The sequence below is a fragment of the Chanos chanos genome, chromosome 3 (genome assembly GCF_902362185.1).
Source record: "Chanos chanos chromosome 3, fChaCha1.1, whole genome shotgun sequence".
In the NCBI taxonomy this organism is placed as follows: domain Eukaryota; kingdom Metazoa; phylum Chordata; class Actinopteri; order Gonorynchiformes; family Chanidae; genus Chanos; species Chanos chanos.
In genome coordinates, this window is record NC_044497.1 from 20,063,674 (window position 1) to 20,087,500 (window position 23,827).

At 42.8% G+C, this 23,827-nt stretch overlaps 1 protein-coding gene across 1 annotated transcript in view; it reads right to left on the minus strand.

Annotated features, from left to right (window-relative positions):
* Positions 1 to 23,827, minus strand: part of ahrra (aryl-hydrocarbon receptor repressor a) — a 55,291-nt gene that overhangs the window by 7,139 nt on the left and 24,325 nt on the right. Inside the window, exons 3-4 of the mRNA XM_030769579.1 lie at positions 6,052 to 6,164; positions 1,693 to 1,782 (exon numbers count right to left, since the gene is read on the minus strand). Coding sequence (XP_030625439.1) covers positions 1,693 to 1,782; positions 6,052 to 6,164 — 203 coding nt within the window. The remainder of the gene's footprint in view (positions 1 to 1,692; positions 1,783 to 6,051; positions 6,165 to 23,827) is intronic.

Sequence of the window (23,827 nt, forward strand, 5' to 3'; positions counted from 1 at the left end):
TGTCTTAGATTTGCTAGTTAAAGAAAAAAGGAGGAGAACAAAAAAAAAAAAAAAGAAAAGAAAAAAAGAAAAGAAAAACGTAATGTTCTGCCCAACCCAAGCGTTTCTTTTTTTTGAGAGAGAGAGAAAGAAAGAGATAATTGCCACGTCACTAACTGGATCAAAGGCCAGCACTGCCGTTTTCAGTCTTTCTTGTGGTGTCACCCCTCAACATTCCACCACCCCTTCAGCAACTTATTTATGCTATACAGTTTTTCCCTCTGCCATCTTCATTTGTCTATTTTGTGCAGTGTCTGGGAGCTAAGCATAAAAACATTAGCTTTAAGAGGCTTAAAAGAGTGCAAGTAATTGGAAGTCATCTGTGTGAACTGTTTTGGTACGATGAGTTTCAGACACAACCCTTTTCATGACATAACCCAGCCAAAGGAAGAGAACAACTGTTACTTCATGCACCATTGTCTCCATTAGATGCATCTCTAAAACAAACAAGAAAAAAACTCGTTTGTTTTGTTTGTTTTTCAAAATATGTTTTGAAGTATACCATGTATTAAATATGTATGTTTTGCTGTTTTGCTGTAAATCATTAAACCAAAATTCCACTCTTTCTTTTTCTTTCTTTCTTTTTTCCTTTCTTTTTAATGGAAGTGCACTCCCCCAGTTCTCTCCTCTGTACGTGTATGGGGGATGGAGGAGGGGGATGTTCAGTGATATGAAACTAAAGAGTTTGGCCGACTGTCAACCAGTCCCCTCTCTCTCAGCTCTTCGTCCATTTCTGTTTAACAGCAGCGTCACCGTGGTGACGTGCAAGTGAGGGGCAGTCTGCTGGAATGATCTCTACTCCGTCCAGGGGGAGTCCTGCCCCGCGATGTTCTACAGTACTTTATTCATCGTTTTGAGGAAATAATTTATGGGGCAGTCAGTGGGCATGCCCGGCTGAATGCCATCAATAATTGACACTGCTTAGGGTACCGGGGAAATCGGTAGCTGTGCAGAGAGGCATGGTCCATGTCGTCTGACCTTGCTCTGACCTCCTGAACTGGTCTAGAACACCTCCCCTGGCAGGACAGACTTTACTTCACCCTCTCTCTGTGACTCTCTCGCTCTGTCCTGAAGAAAGGGTCAGCAAGAGCTTTTACCTCACACAAATGTTTTCATGAAAACAAGTTGTACGACACACATTCTCATGGTATGCCACTGACCTCAGTGACCTTTGCACATCTCTTGGCTGTTTACATATTAGTTCTCTTTCACCTTAGACTGGACGGCAATTGTTGGTTAGAACAAAGAAATTAAATGAGACAATGAAATAAAAATATAAATACAAATAACTTTGATCTGTTTTAGAGCTGTGAGAAGACAAATAAAAATAAAGATTATAGGACTATCTACAAGGAAATATAAGGTACAGGTAAGGTGTTTGCATAACATATATAAATGCATACAAAACATATAGAACATATAGAATATACGAATGCTTCCTATTTTCACTATTAATGCAGTCATAATCAATGTCCAGCGATAATGTGCATGATTCAGTAGACTAGTACAGTAAGAGTCTGACACCTTCATATTTCACTTAGAATAAAGTTAAGAACATGTAAGCAGTCTAAATGTACTGCTGTCAGGTTGCTCAAAAGGCCGTATTGAAACACAATAAAACAACGTGTGAACATGAAAATGAAAGCGACATACCTGGTGGAAGCCAAGGTAGTCCACAATAGTGGAGGAGGCGTAGAACACCATTCCATCGCTGCTCACAACCAGCGCAAAACCAGTCAAGGACTGTGGAAAAAAAGGCTTTACTGTGTATTTTATAAAATAAAACAGTTTTCCTGTTAAACAGTCAGAAAACATACCAGGGCCTCTTATTCTTATCTTTATTTTAACCGAATAATTTGGGCAATGAGGCTTGACCCATGCATGGAAAGTTCTGAGCCAGGGCATCAGTATCAGACTGAGAGTAAAAGCCAGGACAGATTTCCTGGGATATGTCTGAAGCCAGTGTCCATGTCCTCTGGCGTTACAGAGTCAAGGCTAATTCATCAGACATGGAGATCCTGCCAGTCATTTGCCCATCACTTTAATTGTGTGAAGATTTGCATGGAAAACAGAGGGAGACTTTGTCAGTTGTCATTCAGAGGAAAGGGAAACATGGAGAACTGCATTGCTTTAACTCTTGGTCATTAATGGCAAATGTGGTATAGTTCAGGATTGAAATGCTGGCTGGATTTTTGTGGCGGTTGAGCAGATTAAAGAGAAAGCTTTGATAAAATAAACTATTTCACCATTGTCTGACTGCGTGTCTGTTGATTTTCTAGTGGAGAAATATATTTAAGCTATGTATGGATCAAAGTGGAGACTGATGGATGTTGTGTCCTGCACTGACGCTCTGAGTAATTCTGTGGCCTTCGCGTCGTTGCAGTTTTACAGAGACGACATTTGCATAACGCCACGGAGCAGAGTCCATGAAGCCACAGTTTGAAACGAGCCCCACAGTGGTCATGGGTTTAACTGCTCTTAGTGGGAAAGTGTGGGTTGTGTTGAGTTTCGCAAGCATTTAACAACTACTGAATTCAGAATTCGCACAGCACAAACACAGAAGTCTCCTCATACTTAAGGACAGTGTGTGTATGAAAAGGGGCAGGAGGGGCGGGGTGAGGGGGTGGCGGGGTGATGGTGGGAAACGCTGGGCCTGGCTCCACAAACTGGAGTTTATGACTCGCCAGCGCGTTTGTTCTGCAGCCAAGTCCCCGACGATCGCGTGACTCGCGCTTCGCTCCTGCCAGCCCCTGTCACCTTCAGTTTAATGCGAGACAGACCAGGTCAGGATGGTCTTTCTCCCTCCCTCCCTCTCTCTCTGTCTCTTTTTTCCTCCCTCTCTTTCTGTCTTTCATTTTCCAAAACTGCTGTGCGTCCCTAGCTGTTTGGGTCAGCTGATCTTACGTGTTTGTCTACTCAGGGTTTGTACAGACACTGCACTCAGTGAACTCAAATGTTCATCAACTAAAAACATTTCACAGCTTAGTCCGGTTTTACACAAGATTAGTCCACTGAGTAAACTTTAAATCAGAATGAAACAGAGGTCCATAGACATGTTCTTTAAATGATTTATGCAGGAATGTACAATGTACAGCCCACTGCATGCATGCGCATGCGGCAGACACACCGGTTTATGCACTTGTGTTTAAGCCTGTGCTCTAATTACAATAGTTTGAGTGCTGTTTTCCTAAAAGGTTTTTTAAGGCCGTTTGTGGCAGACAGTTTAAACTGTGAAATTTGCACCTCTAACCCTTTGGCCACCCATAGTATTTTCAAACATATGAGTAATAAAAGCAGAAGCTTTCCCTTCTCTTCTTTTGTACCAGCCCTTCTCACACTATTTTTTTTCACTTAGTTCACCACTTACTCATCTGGTTCAGGTGATCAAGGGCTTCGTGTTTGACAGGTTGACCTGAGCGTGCAGCTGGGAAGTCCTGACTTATTCAATGGGAGATCAGTCACCAAAAGCCCATTTCAGCTGACATCAGCATCACATCTCAGTGTTCTGGTGGGAGGTGTGCTCAACCTAAATGGTTCGCCCTCCAGACTTGGGTGATAAAATGGTTTATCTCCAAACAAGTCCAGACTCATTGTTCTGCATTGGGGCTGTTGACAGCTTTATGTATCAGGTCTAAATACTGTGTGGCAGGGGGCTTCTGAATCTGGAATTCCCCAGCAGGGTTTTAAAGAGGATGGACATACACTGTGTGTTAAGGAGAGATATAGACTGTGTGTTAAGGAGGGACACAGATTGAATGTTAAGGAGAGACATGCAATGTGTGTTCAGGAGAGACACAGACTGTGGGTTAAGGAGAGACACAGACTGTTTGTTAAGGAGCGACAGAAGCTGTGTGTTAAGGAGAGACTCACACCGTGTGTTAATGAGAGACATAGGCTGTGCATTAAGGAGGGTAAGGAGTGACATACACTGTGTGTTAACGAGGGACACAGACTATGCATTAAGGCCGACTGGACATTCGTTTATTGAGACGATGAACCGTCTCTGAATGGTAAATAGACTGTAATCTTTTTGGGGCATCAATCTTATCTGCTGTCTTCCCTCTGCGTGTTCTTCTGCTAACTTCTTCATCTAGGACAGTAGCCAGCCCGGCACTGCACAGCATTCTTTCCAGCCCTAATCTAACACACTGGTCTCAGCTAATCAAGCTTTTGGGAGGCGTCCATGTATTGGAATCAGATGTGTTTGGCTAGGGACAGCGCATAGTTCTATGAAAAGGGGTGTCAGTTTTCCTGGTGTGAAACATTTCTCAGCCTGCGGCTGTCTTAGCGGCAGTGTCAGGAGGCAGCAGAACTGGAACAGGTACTGCCAATGACTTCTCTGATGCTAGAAAGCATCCTGAGTGCATGAACACGTAATCAGATGCTATCTGACTTCAGACCAGCTGCCCTTCTTTCACTCACACTTCTGTCTGCTTTTGTTTTGCATGGAAAAAGGCAGAAAGGGGGAATTCACAAGTTGGTGTACTGTTGTGCAGCATTCCTCTCTTCCCTGGCTAACAGAATTCCGAAAGGATTAGGTAATGGAAAACTTGCACCTGCTCACCGTGGAGCTTGAAAAAAGCATTTTTCGTGTTGTTCTTGGAACACTATACTCCAACGTCTTCAGCGATGAAGGCCATGTTAGAGATCTGAGCCTAAAAGCGTTGGGAGGCATATTTACATCCACTGCCAGGAATCTGTGTGCTGCGTTCGGAAGCCCAAAGTTGGTCTCAGTGAGAAAAGAGCACGGCTGACTTTTCCCACTGCAAAACTCACATCCTGGCTGTTTTCCTTCTCTTTTACATTGTTACAGGAGACATCAAAGGCACATTTGCAAGGTCACGACATGTTGAAAATAAAGCCGTTTTTGAGTCATCTGCGGAAAAGGGGCTGGGGTGGGGGATTCTCCGGGATCCTCATCCCCTCAGGGGACATGGTTTCCGTGGCAACCCTCCGCCGGCCCCCCTCAGAAGGGCAGTGGGTCGAATTGAGTGGTTTCTCAAGTCACGCAATAAGTGGCAAAACATAGCGATGATAAAATGAGCCTTCATTTAAACTGAATTGTGTTCACATTATGTTCACCCAAGCACTATTAAATGAACTATACAGAGTAAAACACTTTTTACAAAAAAATCGTTACTGCATTGTTTTAAGGACTTAGAACTTTCAGAGCATTCTGGAATGACAGTATCTTTACTTGAGTACATTTTGGTTGAGTGGGTCTTTTAACAAAGTCTGTGACTGCGACATTCCAGTCAATCACCTCCAGTCTGTGCTGTTTGCACTGTACAATGAAATGCCAAATTACCAGTAATTTCTGTCACTCAGCCTGAGTCTAGAGACCACAGTTAGCTGAATAGAACCGCTAAAAATAATGAAGCGTACTCACAGAAAAACAAAAATTTAATTTGGCTGTAAGGGTACAGTGACATTTGTCTGAAAAGAAAGATTGCACCAAATATTACTGACATTGGGGAAATTAACTGTTCAAACTGTTGGATTTGGGAAACGTAACTGCAAAATATAGATGTAATATTTTAACTTACTTTAAAATTGTCTCTGGATTAAACAACTACCATGGGAAGGTTAGGTGACTTTTTTTTTGCTGCCTGGGCTATATTTGTGACAAGGTACTCTAGTATTCCCAGTCACCGGTTTCTAGATGAGTACCCTTATTTCTGCTTAAGTGAAATCTCTTTGAAGAAATGATTCTTCTACTTCAGTAAGATTTTCAGAGCTCCTTACACCACTGTTGTATTTTCTTTACTTAGCATCACCTCAGCATCACCTCATCAGCCTCAAATCTATGTATAGCATACGCTGTCATGCACTAAAGCACAGATGAGAATAATGCAATGACTCATTCCCTGCCAGGAACTTACAATTTACCTGTGTGTTTACTCGTCCCTGCTTCTCTGACATCCAAACAAGAAAGTTTTACGAGCACCTCTGTGGCTAAAGATATTCTGACTTTTATGAGTTACAACCTTGGCCCATTTTTCACACACTCACCTCCAGTAGGAGTTCACTCTCCGTCACACTCGGCTCTGACGGCAGGCTCTCCTTCCTAACCTCATTAATGGAGGATGGGCTGACATGTTTCCGAGATGGTTTCTCCTGATTGGCTGTTAGGGCAGAGGAAAAAAACCCCATAGTTATCACAAAGATGATTTGCTGTACTGCCAAATAATCCCATTGCACAGAGGGAGCCTTAATAAACTGCACAGAGAGATTGTTCCTAAAGCAGGAAAAACTATGTTCAAAAAACTCTAGTCCTAAACCGAGCCAACGAAGGCAGAACACTCCTGTTTGTATAAAAGTGTCATATAACACAATCATTTACGCTGACACCATAAGCCATGAAAAAAAACAGAGAAGATCAGCTCGATGAAATGTTAATTTAACATATTTCGACTTTGAGGGCCACTTTTAAACTGTTAAATATTATGAAAAAATGGATAACAACACAGGTTAAGGAATAAACACATTAAAACGTAGTGTCCAAAAGCAGAATTTGACTGAATTAAAACCAGAGTCCTAAAAGTACAATGCTGAAAAATATCAGGACATTCCCATATGGAAGATGTAAAGAACTTGTGCTAACGTTTTCCTGCTTACAATCCCTGTGCTAAGAAGTGCTCAGCAGGAGAATGTAAGTATGCCAGTGTTGGTTTTCAAGACTTAACAGGATTCATTTAACACGAAACTGCCACATGGTTCCTTCTTTATTTTGGGGAGGGGAAAAAAAACCTTTTTGAAAGGCTTTCAGAACATCCGATCTTCCAATGTGATTGGCATGAAAAGCTCCTTAAAGTTCTCATGTTTCTCAGATATCCCAGGCTACACAGTAAGACTGGCTTCCCTGTTACCCTCACTGTTAATGCCCAAAGCCCTCTCCTCGCTGATGACAGTGTGGAAAGGATTAGAACCCGTGTGCAGCGTGAATCAGTTCTTATACTGATTTATGCTCGACTGAAGAGTCAGATCTTGTCATTTTTGAAAGTGGTAACTGGTCCACAAATGCACGCTGCCATTGCTTGGAGGGATGAATCATTTGTATATTTTCTGAAAAGGTGACAAGTCTATTTACAGTATTCATGGATTTGCTGAGTGTGAAATTTTGGACATTCATGATTGGGAAAATAACTAATTCAGGCATATTTCCCATAGTGCCTAAAACACACACACACACACACACAGACACTGCTCTTTCTGCTAGTGTAATGTGGGCCAGGCACTCTCGTGACTCCTGACAATTTTCCCCAACGCTATTCCAGCCACGGCATGAGATCGATTCCAGCTATTCTTCTCTCCCCATTCCTCTGTTATTTTTATACTTGTAACGTGACAGGGACTGAATATGATGGGGCTCTTCTCTGGTCACCCCTCTGATCCACTTTCTCACACAACACTCTGTCTCCTTAGCCATCACCAGCATCCACTTCTCAACAATCGAAACAGAATACATCTGCAAACTTTCGTTTGTGTGTCTCACAGCTTTCTGTTTCTCCTGTACTCCTTTAGTCACCTGCACACATCTTTAAAACGTCTCAGAGAGGATATGGGAAGATTAATGATTGAAGTTTTGCTTCCTTGTCGCACAGCGCTTTTATTCATTCTCATTTCCTTTCTTTCCCTCCTTTCTTTATGAAAACAGAGTAAGTCATGCCTGGGCGCTCAGACACTGAACATTCACGCTGTGTGCTCAGGGCTAGGAGTGACAGCAGGAAAGACCTGAGTGGCGTTCCAGGAAGCACGCCACCGTTCCTTCCCCCTCTCCTTCATCACCCGCAGCTCCATAATCCCGGTCGCCGAGAGGAAAGAATGGCCAGCCAAGCCCAGGACAGGTGGAGGTGTTTTCTGAGAACTAGCTGTGTTTGTGTTTGGACAGCCCTTATGTAAATGTCTGAAGGCATTTTTTTTCCGTTCATCAGAAAGCCCTGACAAATACCTGGGACTATGTTTTCCCTCTGGGTTTCACCAAAAAACCTGCCAATCACACCCAGACGAAGCCTATTCTGATTCAAACATAAACGTAACAGCGTGAAACAGAGCAGACTTGACATACGGACAACAAGGGAGCATGTTTGACTTCTCCACTGATCAAGTCAAGGACAAAAAGTCTGATTATTAGCCTCTTTAAGCATGCTCACGACTCAGAGGTGAAGGAGCATGATCTTTATCTATTCTGGCACAGGGGACAATTACTGAACCATCCAGTGTGGCACGTGTGGAAGGTCAAGCAATTAAGCAATTTGATGCCGCGTCCTATCTCACTTTACCAGGCTTTGTTTCATAGGAAATGTTCCACAGCCATGGGTTCTGAATGGGCCAACCCTAAGGCCCAGTCAGCTGGCCTTTGTTGTGACACGTCACACCATGCCCATCGTCCATGCAGAGGTGACGTCATGACCTGCCTGACTGTGCTAAGTCGACTGTGTTAAGTGGTAGGTATTAGAGGGTGGGACTGGGAGGTGTTTTAAGATACAGCACACTGGTGTCCAAAATGTCTCCCTCCTCTTTGTTTCCACCTGCTCTCATGCCTGCCCCCACCCCCCCACCCCACACACACACACACACACACACACACACACACACACACACACACACACACACACACACACACACACTTGCTATACTTCATAAAAACATCTCACCTGAGTGAAGTTCAATCTACAAGCACAAATGCAGGAAAAAAAGTGTTGGGCAAAACATTGACACAATCTGTCTCCCTCATGGCCTCCAACTCCCTTCAGTCCATACACATCCATTATTGTTGTATGATCTTTTTTTACAGACCTGTTTGTGTAAGAGTACAATGAATATTCTACCATAGCAATGGGTTCCTACATACATACACAGGAGAAATGAAATACACACATGACAAACTCTGAATATTTAATCAGTGCTCGGATGAGTAAAGTTTTCATTTGTTTTGAGTGTCTCAGTGTCCGGGGGAACTTTCCCTTCCTTTCATTTTGTTTCCTTTCCTATTTTTCTTTTTCATTTTTTGGTAAATTGAACATGTCAGAGGTGGTGTGCTTTGGTTCTAATACAGGGCTTTATTCCATCTGATTGGGAGATGGAGGAATGTTGGTTTGGCTCCTGGCTGTGATCTTAGCTGGGGCAGAATCCTCTGGCCTCTGACATGTTTTGACATAAAAAAAAAAAAAACAACTTCAAGAGACGCTGAGCATTTCCCCCTCTGTCCTTGCGTGCACACACAGCTTTTGTCAAAGCAAAGAGAAAGAAAAAAAAAGAACAAAAAAAAGAAAGGGGGAACTGGCTGGATTCCACCTTATTTGCCTGTCTCCACCCCCAGCACCGCCCCTGCACTGCCCCCCCCCCCCCCCCCCCACATAAACCTAGCCAGGAAATCTAAATCCAGAGAGAGAGAGAGAGAGAGAGAGAGTTGTTTAAGAGCCAGGAGCTGGCTGACCAAAAGCACTGTTGTCACGCGAGCCAGTAGTCTGTCAATCTCCCAGCGTCTCTGACAGCCTACTGGCACTCTGCCAAAGCCTTGCGTGCAAACCAGCAAGCCACATTAGCCTATAAAGAATTTCGTAATAACAACAGCTGTTAAATATTGATGACTGCTGGCAAGTGATGAATGCTCTCAGCAAAGGTTAACTCGCCAATGTAATGGAACCTAATTCTTCATTATATGCTGGGCTGCTGGGTCCGCGGCTTTTTTTTTTTTTTTTTTTTTTTTTTAAATGTGCCATGAAATTGAGGCCAGACTAACCTGAAGAGAAGGACAGCCGTTTCTTTTGGATCTTTCTTTTTGTGTTTTTGTTTTCTCTCTCTCTCTCTCTCTCTCTTATTGAGATGAGAAACAAAACTTTCTTCATGCCTTCTTTGCAGTAACATTTGCCATTTTGAACTCACTGTTAATACCTGCATCACTTTCTGTTTTTTCCTTTTTTTTTCAAATCCTGCCTTTAATATAATTTCTAGATGTTTACACTTGTGCACTGTACTTGTATTACATCAGCATTGTAAGTTTGACAAGTTGTATATTTGACAGTATGTCCAAATATAACATTTTTGTTTTGCTGTTACATTTTTTACTAGGCATACATCTAAATAAAGATGCAGTGTATGTGTGTGTGCATGCGTTTGTGGGTATGTGCATGTCTTGGTTACTGTAACAAGATTTAGCAGTGTGACTGTGGCTGTCATAACCACTGTAACACTTAAAGTGTGGAAAAAATCATCAGCTTAAAAAAAGACATTGCCTGTCATCATATAGCTGGGCTGAGATCAGACAAAAGAATGCATAAATACACACACACACACACACACACTTACACACACACACACATGCACTCAATAAATTTCCATATACACTGTGCATTATTTCTGTGTATACACACACACACACACACATATATATATATATATATATACACACACACACACACACACACATCTATCTCTCTCTCTCTCTCTCTCTCTCTCTCTCTCTCTCTCTATATATATATATATATGTATGCAGATCAATCAAAGCTGAAAGCATTACAGAATTGTTAATCATTAGAGTGATCTGTCTCTTTAGATGCAGTATAATTCTGCAATGGCAAGTGCCAAGAGTACACAGAAAAGAAAAAAAGCCATCTGTGAAGCAGAGAAAAAGAGGTCCCTGGTTATGCTCTAATGAAAATCTTACAGTAACACTTCATGGTTTTGCTTTATGAATCTGACCTCTAAGACCTGTGAAAGGGAACAGAGAGAATCAACAGACGAACTAATTCTCTCACTAGGCCGAAGTCTTCATCATGAAGAGGATGTGCGATATTGCCTAAGAGTGAAACTGGCCAATGGATTTTGTCTTTCTCACACACACTACTGACTGACAGGCATGCCAGTGTCATTCCTAACAGCTCTCTGACTCACTGCCATCCTGAAGTTACATTTCCCCCAACAGTAAACACAAGCTTCCTCTGACACATTCATCTAAAGAATGGGATTCAAACATTTCATTTGTTTCTTGTTCTTCCGCCTCAGTGAGGCCTGAGATAAAGGCTGGCTCTGGGATGGGTGAGGCCTGGCCTTCCTTTGTCTTAATCTAGTGTGTCCTTCCTCCTCTTCATGTTTCCCACTAAAGTCACGGCTTAGTCTCCTGATGTAACTCAGAAATCTATTTCTGCTCCTTTGGCAAAAGGACTGACTGTTTGGCTTTTTACAGCCTTATAAAAAATCTTGAGCTGTAGACCTCACATACTGAATTGTTTGACACATCGACACCCATTAACCCACTTCTCCGTAAGTGTGTGTGTGTGTGTGTGTGTGTGAGAGAGACAGAGAGAGAGAAAGAGCAGAAGTGCGGGCATCTGTGGTGTGTGTGTGTGTGTGTGTGTGTGTGTGTGTGTGTGTGCGCGCGTGTGTATTTGTGTGTATTTGTGTATGTGTGACGCTGTAAAAACGCCTGTCAAAAACTATTCATAGATCTCTCTGATTACAAACATACATTCACACTAAGACCTTACAGGCTAGCACAGTACTGCAGAAGCAGTCTGATCTCATAAACAGACCTTGATTTGGTTATTGATTTCATAAATAACACACACACACACACACACACACACACACACACACACATTTCAGACAGGTTTGCAATGGCCCAACGTTGTCTTGTTATTATTATGTGATTCTCAGATCTGTGCCATTAACTGCTCACTTCTTCCACTGAACCTGTTTCAGATAGTCAAGTAATCTAAATTTGGTAACCGTTAAATGAACAGATTAGACGTTGAGCATGAGGTATGAATTTCCATAAGGGTTTCAAATGACGCACATGAGATTTGGGTCATTTCAATAAGCTCACAGCTTTGAAAGGGAAAATAATGACTTTAATCTGAAGGCAGAATATTTTACAGTGTTGTTTTTCACTTGTGAACTCGCCTGTTTAGGCTGCTTGGTATTGACACAGTCAGGCCAGTGTCTCGCAGTGTGTTTTTGTGGATAGACTTTTCAGACTTCTCACAGATGACTTACTGGAATACCACCTCCTAATTTCCCTTTACAGTGCAGGCAAGTGATTCACCAGCACCATTCGGGTCTCTCACAGCCCACTTAGGGAAAGTGCTGTTGACCAGGAAGGATGAACTCTGACTAGGAAATGAACATTACTCAACCGTATTATGACACTTGAGACTCACAGTTTTTGGTTAATTCAAACTATTGCCTCACAACAAAAATCATACCTCTTCTAATCTACCTCTTCTTCTTTTTCTCCTTCTTCTTTTTGTTGATGTTTATGCTGTTAATGCTGTTCTTTATGGTTTTTGCTGGAGCCTCAGGGTGAAAACATGCTCATATTTGCTAAAATGTTTGGGGACAGACACACTCCCCTCTGTTTCATTACAAATTCTGCTTCCTCTGGGAACGTAGAACATTTGGAACCATGTGAGATAGAGAGAGAGAGAGGTAAAAGCATGGTATTAAAAACAAGATCCGTTAATTTTAAATCCCATTATCAGTAATAGGGATGGTTGAAACCAGCTGAATTAGGAGGCACTGAGGAGCCAAAGTGAGGAACATGTCACCCAATACTTCCTTGGCTCTAACCGTCCAGAGTTCTTAATGAGTGTCATGAATTAGCTATGATACGGAACAATACCAGCAGTTGATCTCCCTCAACGGATAAACACTTCAGCCTTCTGCTATCTAATTAATTACCGTTTCTGACACATGGATCTGTTCATTCTCATTGATCAGGCAGTTATTTAGTAATCACGCAGATACAGACTTCAGTAAAGTGTTGGATTGCAGACATTTGCTAGATGGAGTCATCTTATTTCCCCACAGTTGTCTTACCCCCCCCCCCCCCCCCCCACCCCCCCACAGTGCCATGTTGCCACAGGCTGTTGAGCCTCACACAGTCTGTGAGGAGAAGCAGTATGATCACGCGATGCTGCCGCTAGGGAAAGACTCGCTGCCGTCATCATTAGGACCTCTCTGACAAAGGCAACCCTCTGCCCTTAGTGCGGCAGACTTAAAGACTTCACATTTGGGTGTAATTATCTACAGGAATGTATGCTCTATTTTTACAGAGCGTGTTCTTTTTTCCTTCCACTTTACCTCGAAGACCAGCACACTGGAGTTGCCGGCATTCTCTTCAGTTATCCATTTTTGCCAGTTCTTTTTTTCCCCCTGTAGACTGTGTGGTTGAGGAAAAGCCACTGGGACGCTCCATGAGACCTCTGATGATCTCATTGCCACATGGTCAGTGTTGAGACTGGGCCTTCTCTCTACTTAAAACAGCAGGGACTCCTTTTCCTTCGCACGGAAGCCCAGGGAAAGGGGAGGGCGGACGGTAGCACCTCCCTTTTTTGTTCACTACACTACTGTTGTCACTCCATCTACCTTCATCTTCATTCTTTTTAACTGACAGAGAGATTGAAAGAGTGGAGGAGTGAAGATAAACAGTTTGTGGAAATAAACAGGCACTGCACCCTTGCCTGGTCTTCAGCATAGTCACACTAAATGGCATGGACTGTTTAGTCAGACATGATGTGGTATGGAAGTCTGAAACAGGCTCTCTGTGTGTCCCTGTCCCTGATTAATACTATCTTTTGTTATCTACCAGTTGCCTGCTGTCCCATCCCATTTCAGTTCCTTTCTATACCCCTTAATGAACAAACCTCTTCACTAGTCAGCCCACAGACAGAGAGAGAACAGAGTCCATTGTACAGAAGGCTCAGCACTGGAACAGGAATTGTTCTGGCAAAGAATGCTCATGAGCCAAAATGTCTCACTCGATTTTCAATGTGGCATTTAGGACCAGGCGAAAAACCTATACCCCTGAGGGCACAGTGACAGCGGCCAGAGCTGAAGCCAAAGCCTGGCTCAGAGACCTGGGCTCCAAGGCCTTTAAGCGGCTGGCCCCACGCAGCTGCTTCCTGGGGAGAACGGGGGATGGGGGGAAACCAGTCTGAAACCCTGACCTTGAGCTGCCAACACCATGACACACCGGCGGCTACTGTCACGGAATGGCCCCATGGAAAATTGGCATGGTCCAATCTCTAGACCAACCCCCACCTCCCCACACACACCATTCACCACCACACACACCCTGCCCCGCCCACACCCCTGCCCCACACTCCACCCCAGAAATGTGGAGCGATTATTAAAACATTATTCAAGATGGCTTTGAGTTCTCTTGGAATCAGTTGGTGTCTTCTCACTTTATGTAATCAGTAATCCATACCAAGTCTGACTGATCTGGCTTACTTGGGCACAGAATGTATTTTGTAAGGGCGGAGTTTACTACCAGCCCTCTCTCTTCAGGCGTGGAGAGTTCCTGAATTGTTCCTTTATAACATAAAATGTGAGCTCTAAAGAGAAACAAAACACAATGTTTTAACCACACAGGAATCAAACATTGCCTACAATGCCACTCATTCTGCATTGACTTGACATTAAAAACATCCAGTGTGATTCCTCTTGTGTGCTGTGTGTACTGTGATATGAAAAGACCCACATCTAAACAATAAGCAGCCATATAGACGTCTGTCCACAGCACAAGGCAAACCTACTACATGGTCCTCAAGGACAAAACATTACCTTAACTCTACAGCATTTTTGTATCACATCGGTCAATGGGCCCAGATAGCTATTCACAAGGTCAGTAAGTTTGTAGCATGCAACTGTGCAGTGTTGTTGTGAGTAAGGTTGAAGAGTGAAGCTGTGGAGTATTTTTGAGGATACTGGTGGTTTGGCAAGACCTTTGGGACCAGCTAACCTGAATACAAAACACCAGCAACAGAATAATTTAAGATTAGAAAGCATCAGTAACTAGATCCATTAGAGCATTCATTTCATTGTTGAAAACATGTGGACTTCATGTAATGTCTCACAAGGGGTGGAGGGCATCTTTAAATCAACAAAAATAAAAGAGGCTTTGTGTGTAGAGTTTTGACCACTGTTTGAAACTTAAAATCACTCCTAATCCATTACTCCGCGGTGGGTCACCCAGAGTGACGGTCACAGTCTCTGACCATGCCCTGTGTCTGTGTGCTCCTTGGGACATGTGGGACTCCTTTGTCTAAATCAATGGGTAAGTGACACGCTCAAGGTAATTCATGGCGCACTTGGCGGATAGCAGTCGTGATTATCGCTGCCGCAGTCATGAATTTTCTCGTATAAAATCCCAAGTAAATAAACAGGTTTCAGAGACTGGCTGACAACTGAAGCATGAGGTTGCCACTATTAGAGCCAGCCCCTGTGGTTGACTGGTGCAGGTTTGGCACGTGTGTGTCAGGAGAAGCAGTAGACCAGCCAGCAGTGCTTAAAATGCATAATACTGATGAGGCCAATTTTCTTCTTTCATTTTTAAACACAGCTGAAGGGATGTCCATTGTTAGCTATCAAATTCATTTTGGATGAGAGATATTCGCACAATATGGGTGAAGATGAAAATGAACTAATTAAATTAATTGACTGATGAGTTAATTACATAACTTAACCATAAGCCACAGGTCTGTAACATGATCACATGTAACTGAAAACCTAAACAGGAGTTCAGATCACACTTTGATGTTTAATCAATGGCCTTTACGCACTGCTTCAATCTCATTTCAACAAAATAATGAATAGTAACACCACTGTAAACTCTGCAAAGAAACCTCATCTTTACATGACTTCGGTGTCATAGCTGCAGCGCTTCATTAATTTGTTTTAATATAAACAACACTTCTCAGAAAATTAACAACATGTGCTAACCTCCCATACATAATTTTTTTCTGTGAAGTCAAGAATTCTCTTGTATTGAAACAACTGTGAGCAATCTTCTGTGAACAATCCTGTGTGAGCGACACTCCTAGCTCTGCACGCCAACTCTTCAGATACATCCAGGCAGACTAAAGCAGTCGATATGAGTGTTTTAAGTAAAGCATTCTTATATGTTTCACTCATTCATCAGCATAAAGTTTCTCTTTAGATGATCTTAAGATACATATCTGTAATAAGAACTACTGGTCCATTTGTCTTTTTGTAAGTTTTGTGAGAACTTAACTATTTTGAACTCTGTGCACTTCAGAAGTGGATACGTCACTCCGTGAGACAACATTTCCCTCCCTCTCCCCCTCCCAACGGAAGTCCGATTTACGGCATGGCCACAGGATTCTTTCACAAATAACTTCAGTATGTTTTTCCAGGGAAAGGAACATTGCTGATTTTGCAAAGTATTAGCAAAAAAAAAAAATCCCCAGCTCTGTCACTCTCAGGTACTCACGCAAACCTTGACAATGCTACCGTGACCAGTGACGGTTTTCATTCATTTCATTTCTCCATTATGGCTATCCCCACGCCACTGAGCCGTGAGAACGCGGCCCAGCGGGCTGTTCCTGACCAGCACAGCCCTGTTACATTCAGCTAGTGCTGTTTGTTTTTATAACCAGCTGAGTGAGAATCAAGTGAATCCAGCAGACAGAAAAAAAATGCTTATGGCCAAAAAAAAAAAGGCACATGTGTTTTCCTTCTTTTATTTCTTTCAAATGGTCTTGACGCCAGACCAGCACAGGGAGTGTCACATTACCGTGCTGGGTGACATCACCACGCCCAGTTGGCGGGAGCCCGTCTGTGCCGACGGGAGTTCCGCCCGCTTTCACACACCATCCACTGACCCAGTCCACTCGCACATACCCGCTGTTAGCATCTAACTCCCTCTCCAGCTGCTTCTCATGTGACTCTGGAGAACCCGAGCGGTAGGGGTGAGAGGAGGGAGGGGTGGGTTAGCGTGCAAAGGCCTGATGGAACTTTCAGCTCAGAATGGTCACATCAGTGGACTGCAATCAACAAAATTCTGGTGCCAAGTTTACTTGCTATGCATCTCAAAAGAGTGAAGGTCTCTCTGTTTCCCTTTGACGTCTGTTCTAGATTCCACTTATTAATTGTGCTGAGGAGGTTCCGTGGCAGGGTTTTTTCTGGGTGGGCCACTGTGGACTACAACCAACAACACAGCTGATGTTCATAAAGACACTACACCTCTTCTCCTAAACAATGTGTATTACATATTCCAAATGATTACAGTTTGCAACTTCCTCCCTCAATGAATTTTTATTATAGATTTTCTTTGGTGCTTGGATTGATATTACAGTCAGTTCAGACCACTTCAAAACATTTATCTGTCAATAAGTAAATTCTGAAAAAAAAATAATAAAGAAAATCATTTGACAGTGTATTTAAGCCCGGTAGAGTTTTCAAATTAAATCTCGAAACTTTTTAGTGATGCTGCTTCCAGATGCTGTTCCTCTCAGCTGCGTATGTGTTTGTACATGTTTCATTTGAGGCTGTTCTCAAGTGATTAAAATAATTACTTAGCCCCAGTGGGCCTACTGACAAAATGCGCAAGCATATTTGTCTTTATTTAGACCTAATCAAACAGGTGTGCCCAGGGTACAGCATGGAACAAGACTGAAGACTTGGGCAGGTTAGATTTCTTTGTGAAAACAAGGTGTTGCTGTCAAGATTTAGAATAATAAATCTTTCTCCAAACCCTGAGAGGCATAATGGGCTCTGTCCAGAGGACAGATATGCTGTCTTGTGAAGTCAAACTGCTCTGCGTGAATCAATATTGACCTGTATCAAATGTCACACTCAGAACTCAGCCTTAGGTTGTATGTTGAAGAACTTGACATACAGGTTTTTTTTTGGGGGGGGGGGGGGGGGGGGGGGGGGGCAATGTTACCTAATTTTCATGTTTCAGGACAGTTAGGCATGCCTGCCTGTCCACTCTGTGTGTGGTCCCATGACCTATAGCTATGACATTTGGTTCCATTTAGTGATTCAAGCCTTTCTCTATGTGAAATATTATAACATGTTTCTAAGAGCATTCACATCTGCTCCTCCACGGTCTAGATGAGCTCACACCTCATTCGAGCATTGCTCATTAAATAAAGATACTTTTGCATAGATTTCAAACAATTACAGAATAAGTCAACTGGCAGAGGAGTGTGTGAGAATACAACATATGTATTCAAACTCCTACTTTGCGATGTAATATTGTGTGTGTGTGTGTGTGTGTGTGTGTGTGTGTGTTTGATAAGACCTGCCCATATAACCGGCTGGGTGCTACAACATCAGGCCCAGCACAGTGGGTGGGATTAGAACCATGTGTCTTTGACCTCCCAGACACAAGTCTTTCTGAGAGACTGGTCTGTTTTCAGGACTATTTACAGCCATGCTTATCTGTCACTGCTCCTCAGTTAAGATGCAGCCAATGTGTGCCAGCATGCACTTGACCGCAAAATATGCTTCAGAATAGTAGAACAAAAGGGAACTCTCCGTACTGGCTGCTAAGCCATTTCTGATCAAAAAAAATGTGTGTGATTAAATTGCAGTGTTGGAGTCTGTTTTTTTCTGTTTGTTTGTTTTGTTTTCCAGACTAACATTGCTGCCTGTGATTGTTTGTTTACCTTGCTGAGTGCACGTCAGGCTATGAATGAGAATCACTGAAATAAACAGCAGCTGGTAGGCATTAATGATTTATTCTCTGACGAAAAAGCTCTCATCCACACACGGAAGCATTTGTCTCTTCACCAAAATGGCTGAAAAAGTCATCTTGACTGATGAGGCCATTGTTTCTTTTTAGCTATGAAATTTATGGTACTATCTATGAATATGCTATCCACTGTGTCATCTACCTAAATGGCAATTAAGATTTAATAGGAAATATACTAAACAGTATTTAAATGTGACTTAAATGTACCAACTCAAATTCCATATTCACGTGTCAATGGTCATTTCATGTGCATCGTTCCTTTGGTTGGTTGGAACCAAACAATTGGTTGCCAAGGGGAACTACCATATAGTGTAATCTGTAGTTTGGGAGGAGCTTCCTGCACTGCTATCGCTAGAAAACTACATCTGAGCTGATGCTGCAGGGGCTACAGGCAGAGTTTGGAGGCTCAGCGTACGTTTTACTACTATCAGTTACAGTATAAACAAACGTAGTAATGCCAATGGTTGCCAGGGAACCAGCATCCTAGGAGTTATTTGGATGGCTATTTGTGATCCTCAAAATTTTTGAAACTATAGACATTAAAAATGATCTTCTTTTCACCAACCTCCCAAGTTCATTGAAGAGCTGACCTTGAAACATTGGTCTTAATTCAAGACAGATGGCGGGAGGAAAATGAGCCTCGTTCCCCACCCCTTTCTCGTTTTGGGAAATCAAACGCGAAATGATTTCTGTGAGGCAAGAGAGGAGGATTTGAGAGGAACCATAAAGTCAACAGACTAAATCCATGAGCTTTAAGACCAATCCCCGGAGTATCCCACAGGACACTGCAAAAAAAGTTTGTAAGGAGAAAAAAAAAGTATATATATATATATATATATATATATATATATATATATATATGCATACATACACATACTCAAAGTGGGATCCTGTCAGGTATTTGTACGTGAAAAAGCCAGATGTTTCTGTGGTCCAGTGAAGGGGTTGTGTTTCACTGTACCCCTGGTGATTTCAAGACGACCAGGGATCCTCTCAAACTCCACACAGTGTGAATGTGTTTGGTGAGTCTCAGTTCCATATGAGAAGCATATGCTAAACGCACAGCCATAACAACAGCACCAAAACTACTGCAACCTGTCTCTAAAATCCCACAGGCACAGCAGCATCTGAGCTCCCAGGAGAAAGCATACATAAACAGAGCAGACGGAAGCCATCTCAGCCTTTTCCTTTGCCTTGTTCGCACACTTACAGTGTTCATCCATCAAAATATTTAGCTGTAAACGTCACGACCGGAGCCAAGCCATCATGTTCTGAATGATGCTGAGGGCTAAACAGTGTTGTCTGAGGAGAGAGCTGCGTTCAGAAAGGAAGAACCAGAAAAACTCAGAGACAACATGCAAGCCCTGATAATGCAAACAGAATATTTTTTCAGCATAATTTCTATCCACAGCAAAAGAATGGAGTAGCTCTCCAGGGTCTGGTTTTACAGACTAGGATTAACGCTAATTTTGGACTAAACTGAATTCTGAATGGAGAGATTCTGTACAGAATATAATTTAATCCAAGACTGAGTCTCATCTTTGTCCTCCTGGATCTGCTGGCTGGTTTATGTTTAATCTTAAACTGTAAGTCTGGATTTAGTGAGTACTGGGTGTGTATACGTGAAATCTACTTGATTAGCATTTTTTTTAGAGGGAGGAAAAAAATGTTTAGGGAGGCAGATGGGTGTCAGTGAAAGATTACCTGTGAACTTTTCTTTGACTGGCAGGAAAATCATATGAAAATGGCATGAAAGAGAGAGAGAGAGAGAGAGAGAGAGAGAGAGAGAGAGAGAGAGAGAGATAAAGAGCGAGCGTGAGTGCAAGAGATGGCTGTCAAGTTACAGCAGAGTTTCTTAGAAATATGAAAAATAGCTGTTAACAAGAAGGAGTTGGACAATCACATAACAACAAACCAAACAGGCCTATGACCAGTCAGGAATGAATGCCACTCATACAACTGTAGGCCTTTTTAATGAGGATTGTATGTATAGTTCTTCCCACTGTAAAACCAACAATTGCCCTTACCCTGTGAGGGTAAGGACTGAGGGACTGAGATAAAGGACTGAAATAAAGGACTGATATGTCTTCTTTCATTACAACTAACTATTAGTTTTTCCCAAAGACGACTCTTTCTGCTCCAGCAAAATGATACTGTATGCAGTACAAGCCACTGTCATGGACTGCGTGCTACACAATAAGAATTGTATCAGGCCAGCGTGTACTCTCCTGTTTGTTTTTGATTTAGTGTTAATGCCATGCGATTCAAAACAACTCTGTGGCAAGCCAGAGGAGTGCTTTCAAAAGACCTGTTTATTATTTGTCAAGAAACGTTGATTGCTTTATTTAGTCATCAGTTAATTCAATGAAAAACAATGATCATATCTGCTTGCACTGGCAAATAAGAACGTGTGTGAAATCAAGGTCTGCTGTTGTCGGTGCCAGAGCTGAGAGAGCTCTACTGGGACTGGCCCATTGTCAGAGAGGGCCTGAGAACAGGGCTGTTCCTCCGGAGCTTGAGTGTGAGGATAAAGCCAGTCAAAGCTGTGAAGACAAACACCTCCACCTATTGCTCATTTTAGGAAAAAGTAGACATCAACAGGCTCACAAAGACAGCTGACTGAATGAGAGAGTTTATGCGTGTGTGTATGAGAGTGAGAGCAAGAGTGAGGGGGGTGGGGGTGGGTGTGGTGGGATGTGGGGGGAGGGGGGTTAGGAGGTCGACTGGGGGGTGGGGGTGGTTGTTGACGGGTAGGCAGGGCCAAATGTCTTGTAACAGTAAGCAGGCACACACACGCACACGCACACGCACACACACACACACACACACGCACGCGCACACACACACACACGCACACACACACACACACACACAGACACACACACACACACACACAGACACACACACACACACACACACACACACACACACACATTTAATGCCATTACAGCATAGAAGCATAGGATAAAAACCACCTGAACAAATAAGTCGACAAGAGCTGCCCTGTTTCCCCAAAGCCTGTGTTTAATTGCATCTCTGGGAGCCGATTTACTCTCTTCCTTTTTTTTTGAGGGGGGGGGGGGGGGTTGAGTTGGGACTGATGTTTAGTTTTCTTTTGTTTTGTTGCCTTCGTTTGGAATTGGATTCTAAAGGTTTTAACAGATCCAAACCAGAGATCTCTGTGTCTGTGATGCTGTGGACAGTCCCTTGTTAACAAACGTCTGTGTTTTTGGCCCATCAGTGCAGCGACACGCAGTCTGCTGGATGGCCGGAGAGCAGAGCGCTGTGTTTACGGAGAAAAGCTTTCAGCAGGGTGAGGAGGAGGGAAAAAGAGAGAGTGCAAATACATTAAGATTTATAAACCGCCATGAAGTTATGCAATGGTCAAACATGTGGTCTCCACACAAAACAAAGCTTCGGCACGCAAGCCACCGGGGTCTTAATAGTCTCCTCCACACTCTGAACTTGACATGTTAAACATTCCCCACGTGTGTGTGTATGTGTGTGTGTATGTGTGTATGTATGTATTTGTGTGTGTGTGCGTGCATGTGCGTGTGTGTGTGTGTGTGTGTGTGTGTGTGTATGTGTGTATGTGTGTATTTGTGTGTGTGTGTGCGTGCATGTGCGTGTGTGTGTGTGTGTGTGTGTGTGTGTGTGTGTATGTGTGTATGTGTGTATTTGTGTGTGTGTGCATGCATGTGCGTGTGTGTGTGTGTGTATGTGTGTATTTGTGTGTGTGTGTGCGTGCATGTGCGTGTGTGTGTGTGTGTGTGTGTGCAGGTCCTATAGCTCTGGGCGGGTACTCACACAAACTCAGACACACCTGCAGTGATCAGACGCCATTTGTAAAATGTTGCAAAGGCTACAGTACCTTTCGTCAGTATCAGTGGAAACATGTCGTGCATTTAAACTGTGATGAATGGACCACCAAAAGAACAGCAACAAACTGGTGTCATCCAACAGCGTGATTAATGAATAATTCTGTGTGTGTGCAGGGGTGGAAAAAGCAAAAGTAGAAGTACTCTTGCTAAAAAAAAGGACTTTAAGTAGAGTTAAAGTATGCCTCCTAAAAAATACTTAAGTAAGAATAACAGTCATTCATTTATAATTTACGAAAATGATTGTCAGTTTAACTCTATACTACTGTTTTAGCAAGAGTACTTCTACTTTTACTTTTTCCACCCCTGTGTGTGTCTGTGTGTCTGTGTGTCTGTGTGCCCCTGCATGTGTGTGTGTCTGTGTGTCTGTCTATGTGTCTGTGTCGCTGTGTGTGCGCTTGTGTGTGTTTGTATATGTGTGTGTGTGTGTGTTTCTCAGCAGTCTAAGCAGAGAATGACCTTTGTGTCAAGATGTTTTTTGTGTAAAATCAGTCTGTATCAGGACAAGGCATCTGTGGACACACTTCCCTTCATTGTCTCTTCACCTTCTGAAACATCTTCACACCCAAATACAGGAGAACAAGACCCCACACTCACACAACCAATATCAAACTCTAAACCTATGTCAGCCTATATCAAACTCTAAACCTATGTCAACCTATATCAAACTCTAAACCTATGTCAGCCTATATCAAACTCTAAACCTGTGTCAGCCTATATCAAACTCTAAACCTCCGTAAGCAATGGCCACTATTCATTTGACCAGGGGGTTTTGAGTCCTCTCTCACCTGAGACTCTACAACCCCCTCCCCAGCATCAAAGCACAGGAGTGCACATTCAAAACTGTAAGAAACTTCAGTCACTTCTGGGTCCTCACTGGTAAAAATGTGGAGCTAACTTGGAAAATGATATCATATTAATGCTGTTCTGTTTCTGCCTGTAGTCAGAACAGTGAGTTTTCATTAGGAGTTTTTCACCAAATCTGATCAAAAGCCTGATGCCTGCTGGTGTTTGATATTAGCCAGTGTATTTTTAAACCCTCTGAGATGGCATTCCCAAAAATCCTCTCTTCAAAGCAATGGCTTAAACATATGTGTCTCTCATTGTCCTCAAGCACAGATGGCTGAGAGAGAGCCAATGTGTGTGTGTGTGTGTGTGTGTGTGTGTGTTTTCTATGCTGGAGCTAAAATGTACATAGTCAGATGTTCTCAACACCAAAGTAATTTCATTTTTTCATTCTTTTTGAACAAAATTATACCTTAAAAAAAACCCAGCCAGAATATGTGCAGCAATGTTCAAATTTTAAATGCCATTTTTGTTTGGAGTTGTCAAAGTGTCCACCGGGAATCTTCAGCAGCATAATAACAAAGGAGCATAGGACCAGAGCTCCGAATCAGATGCACAG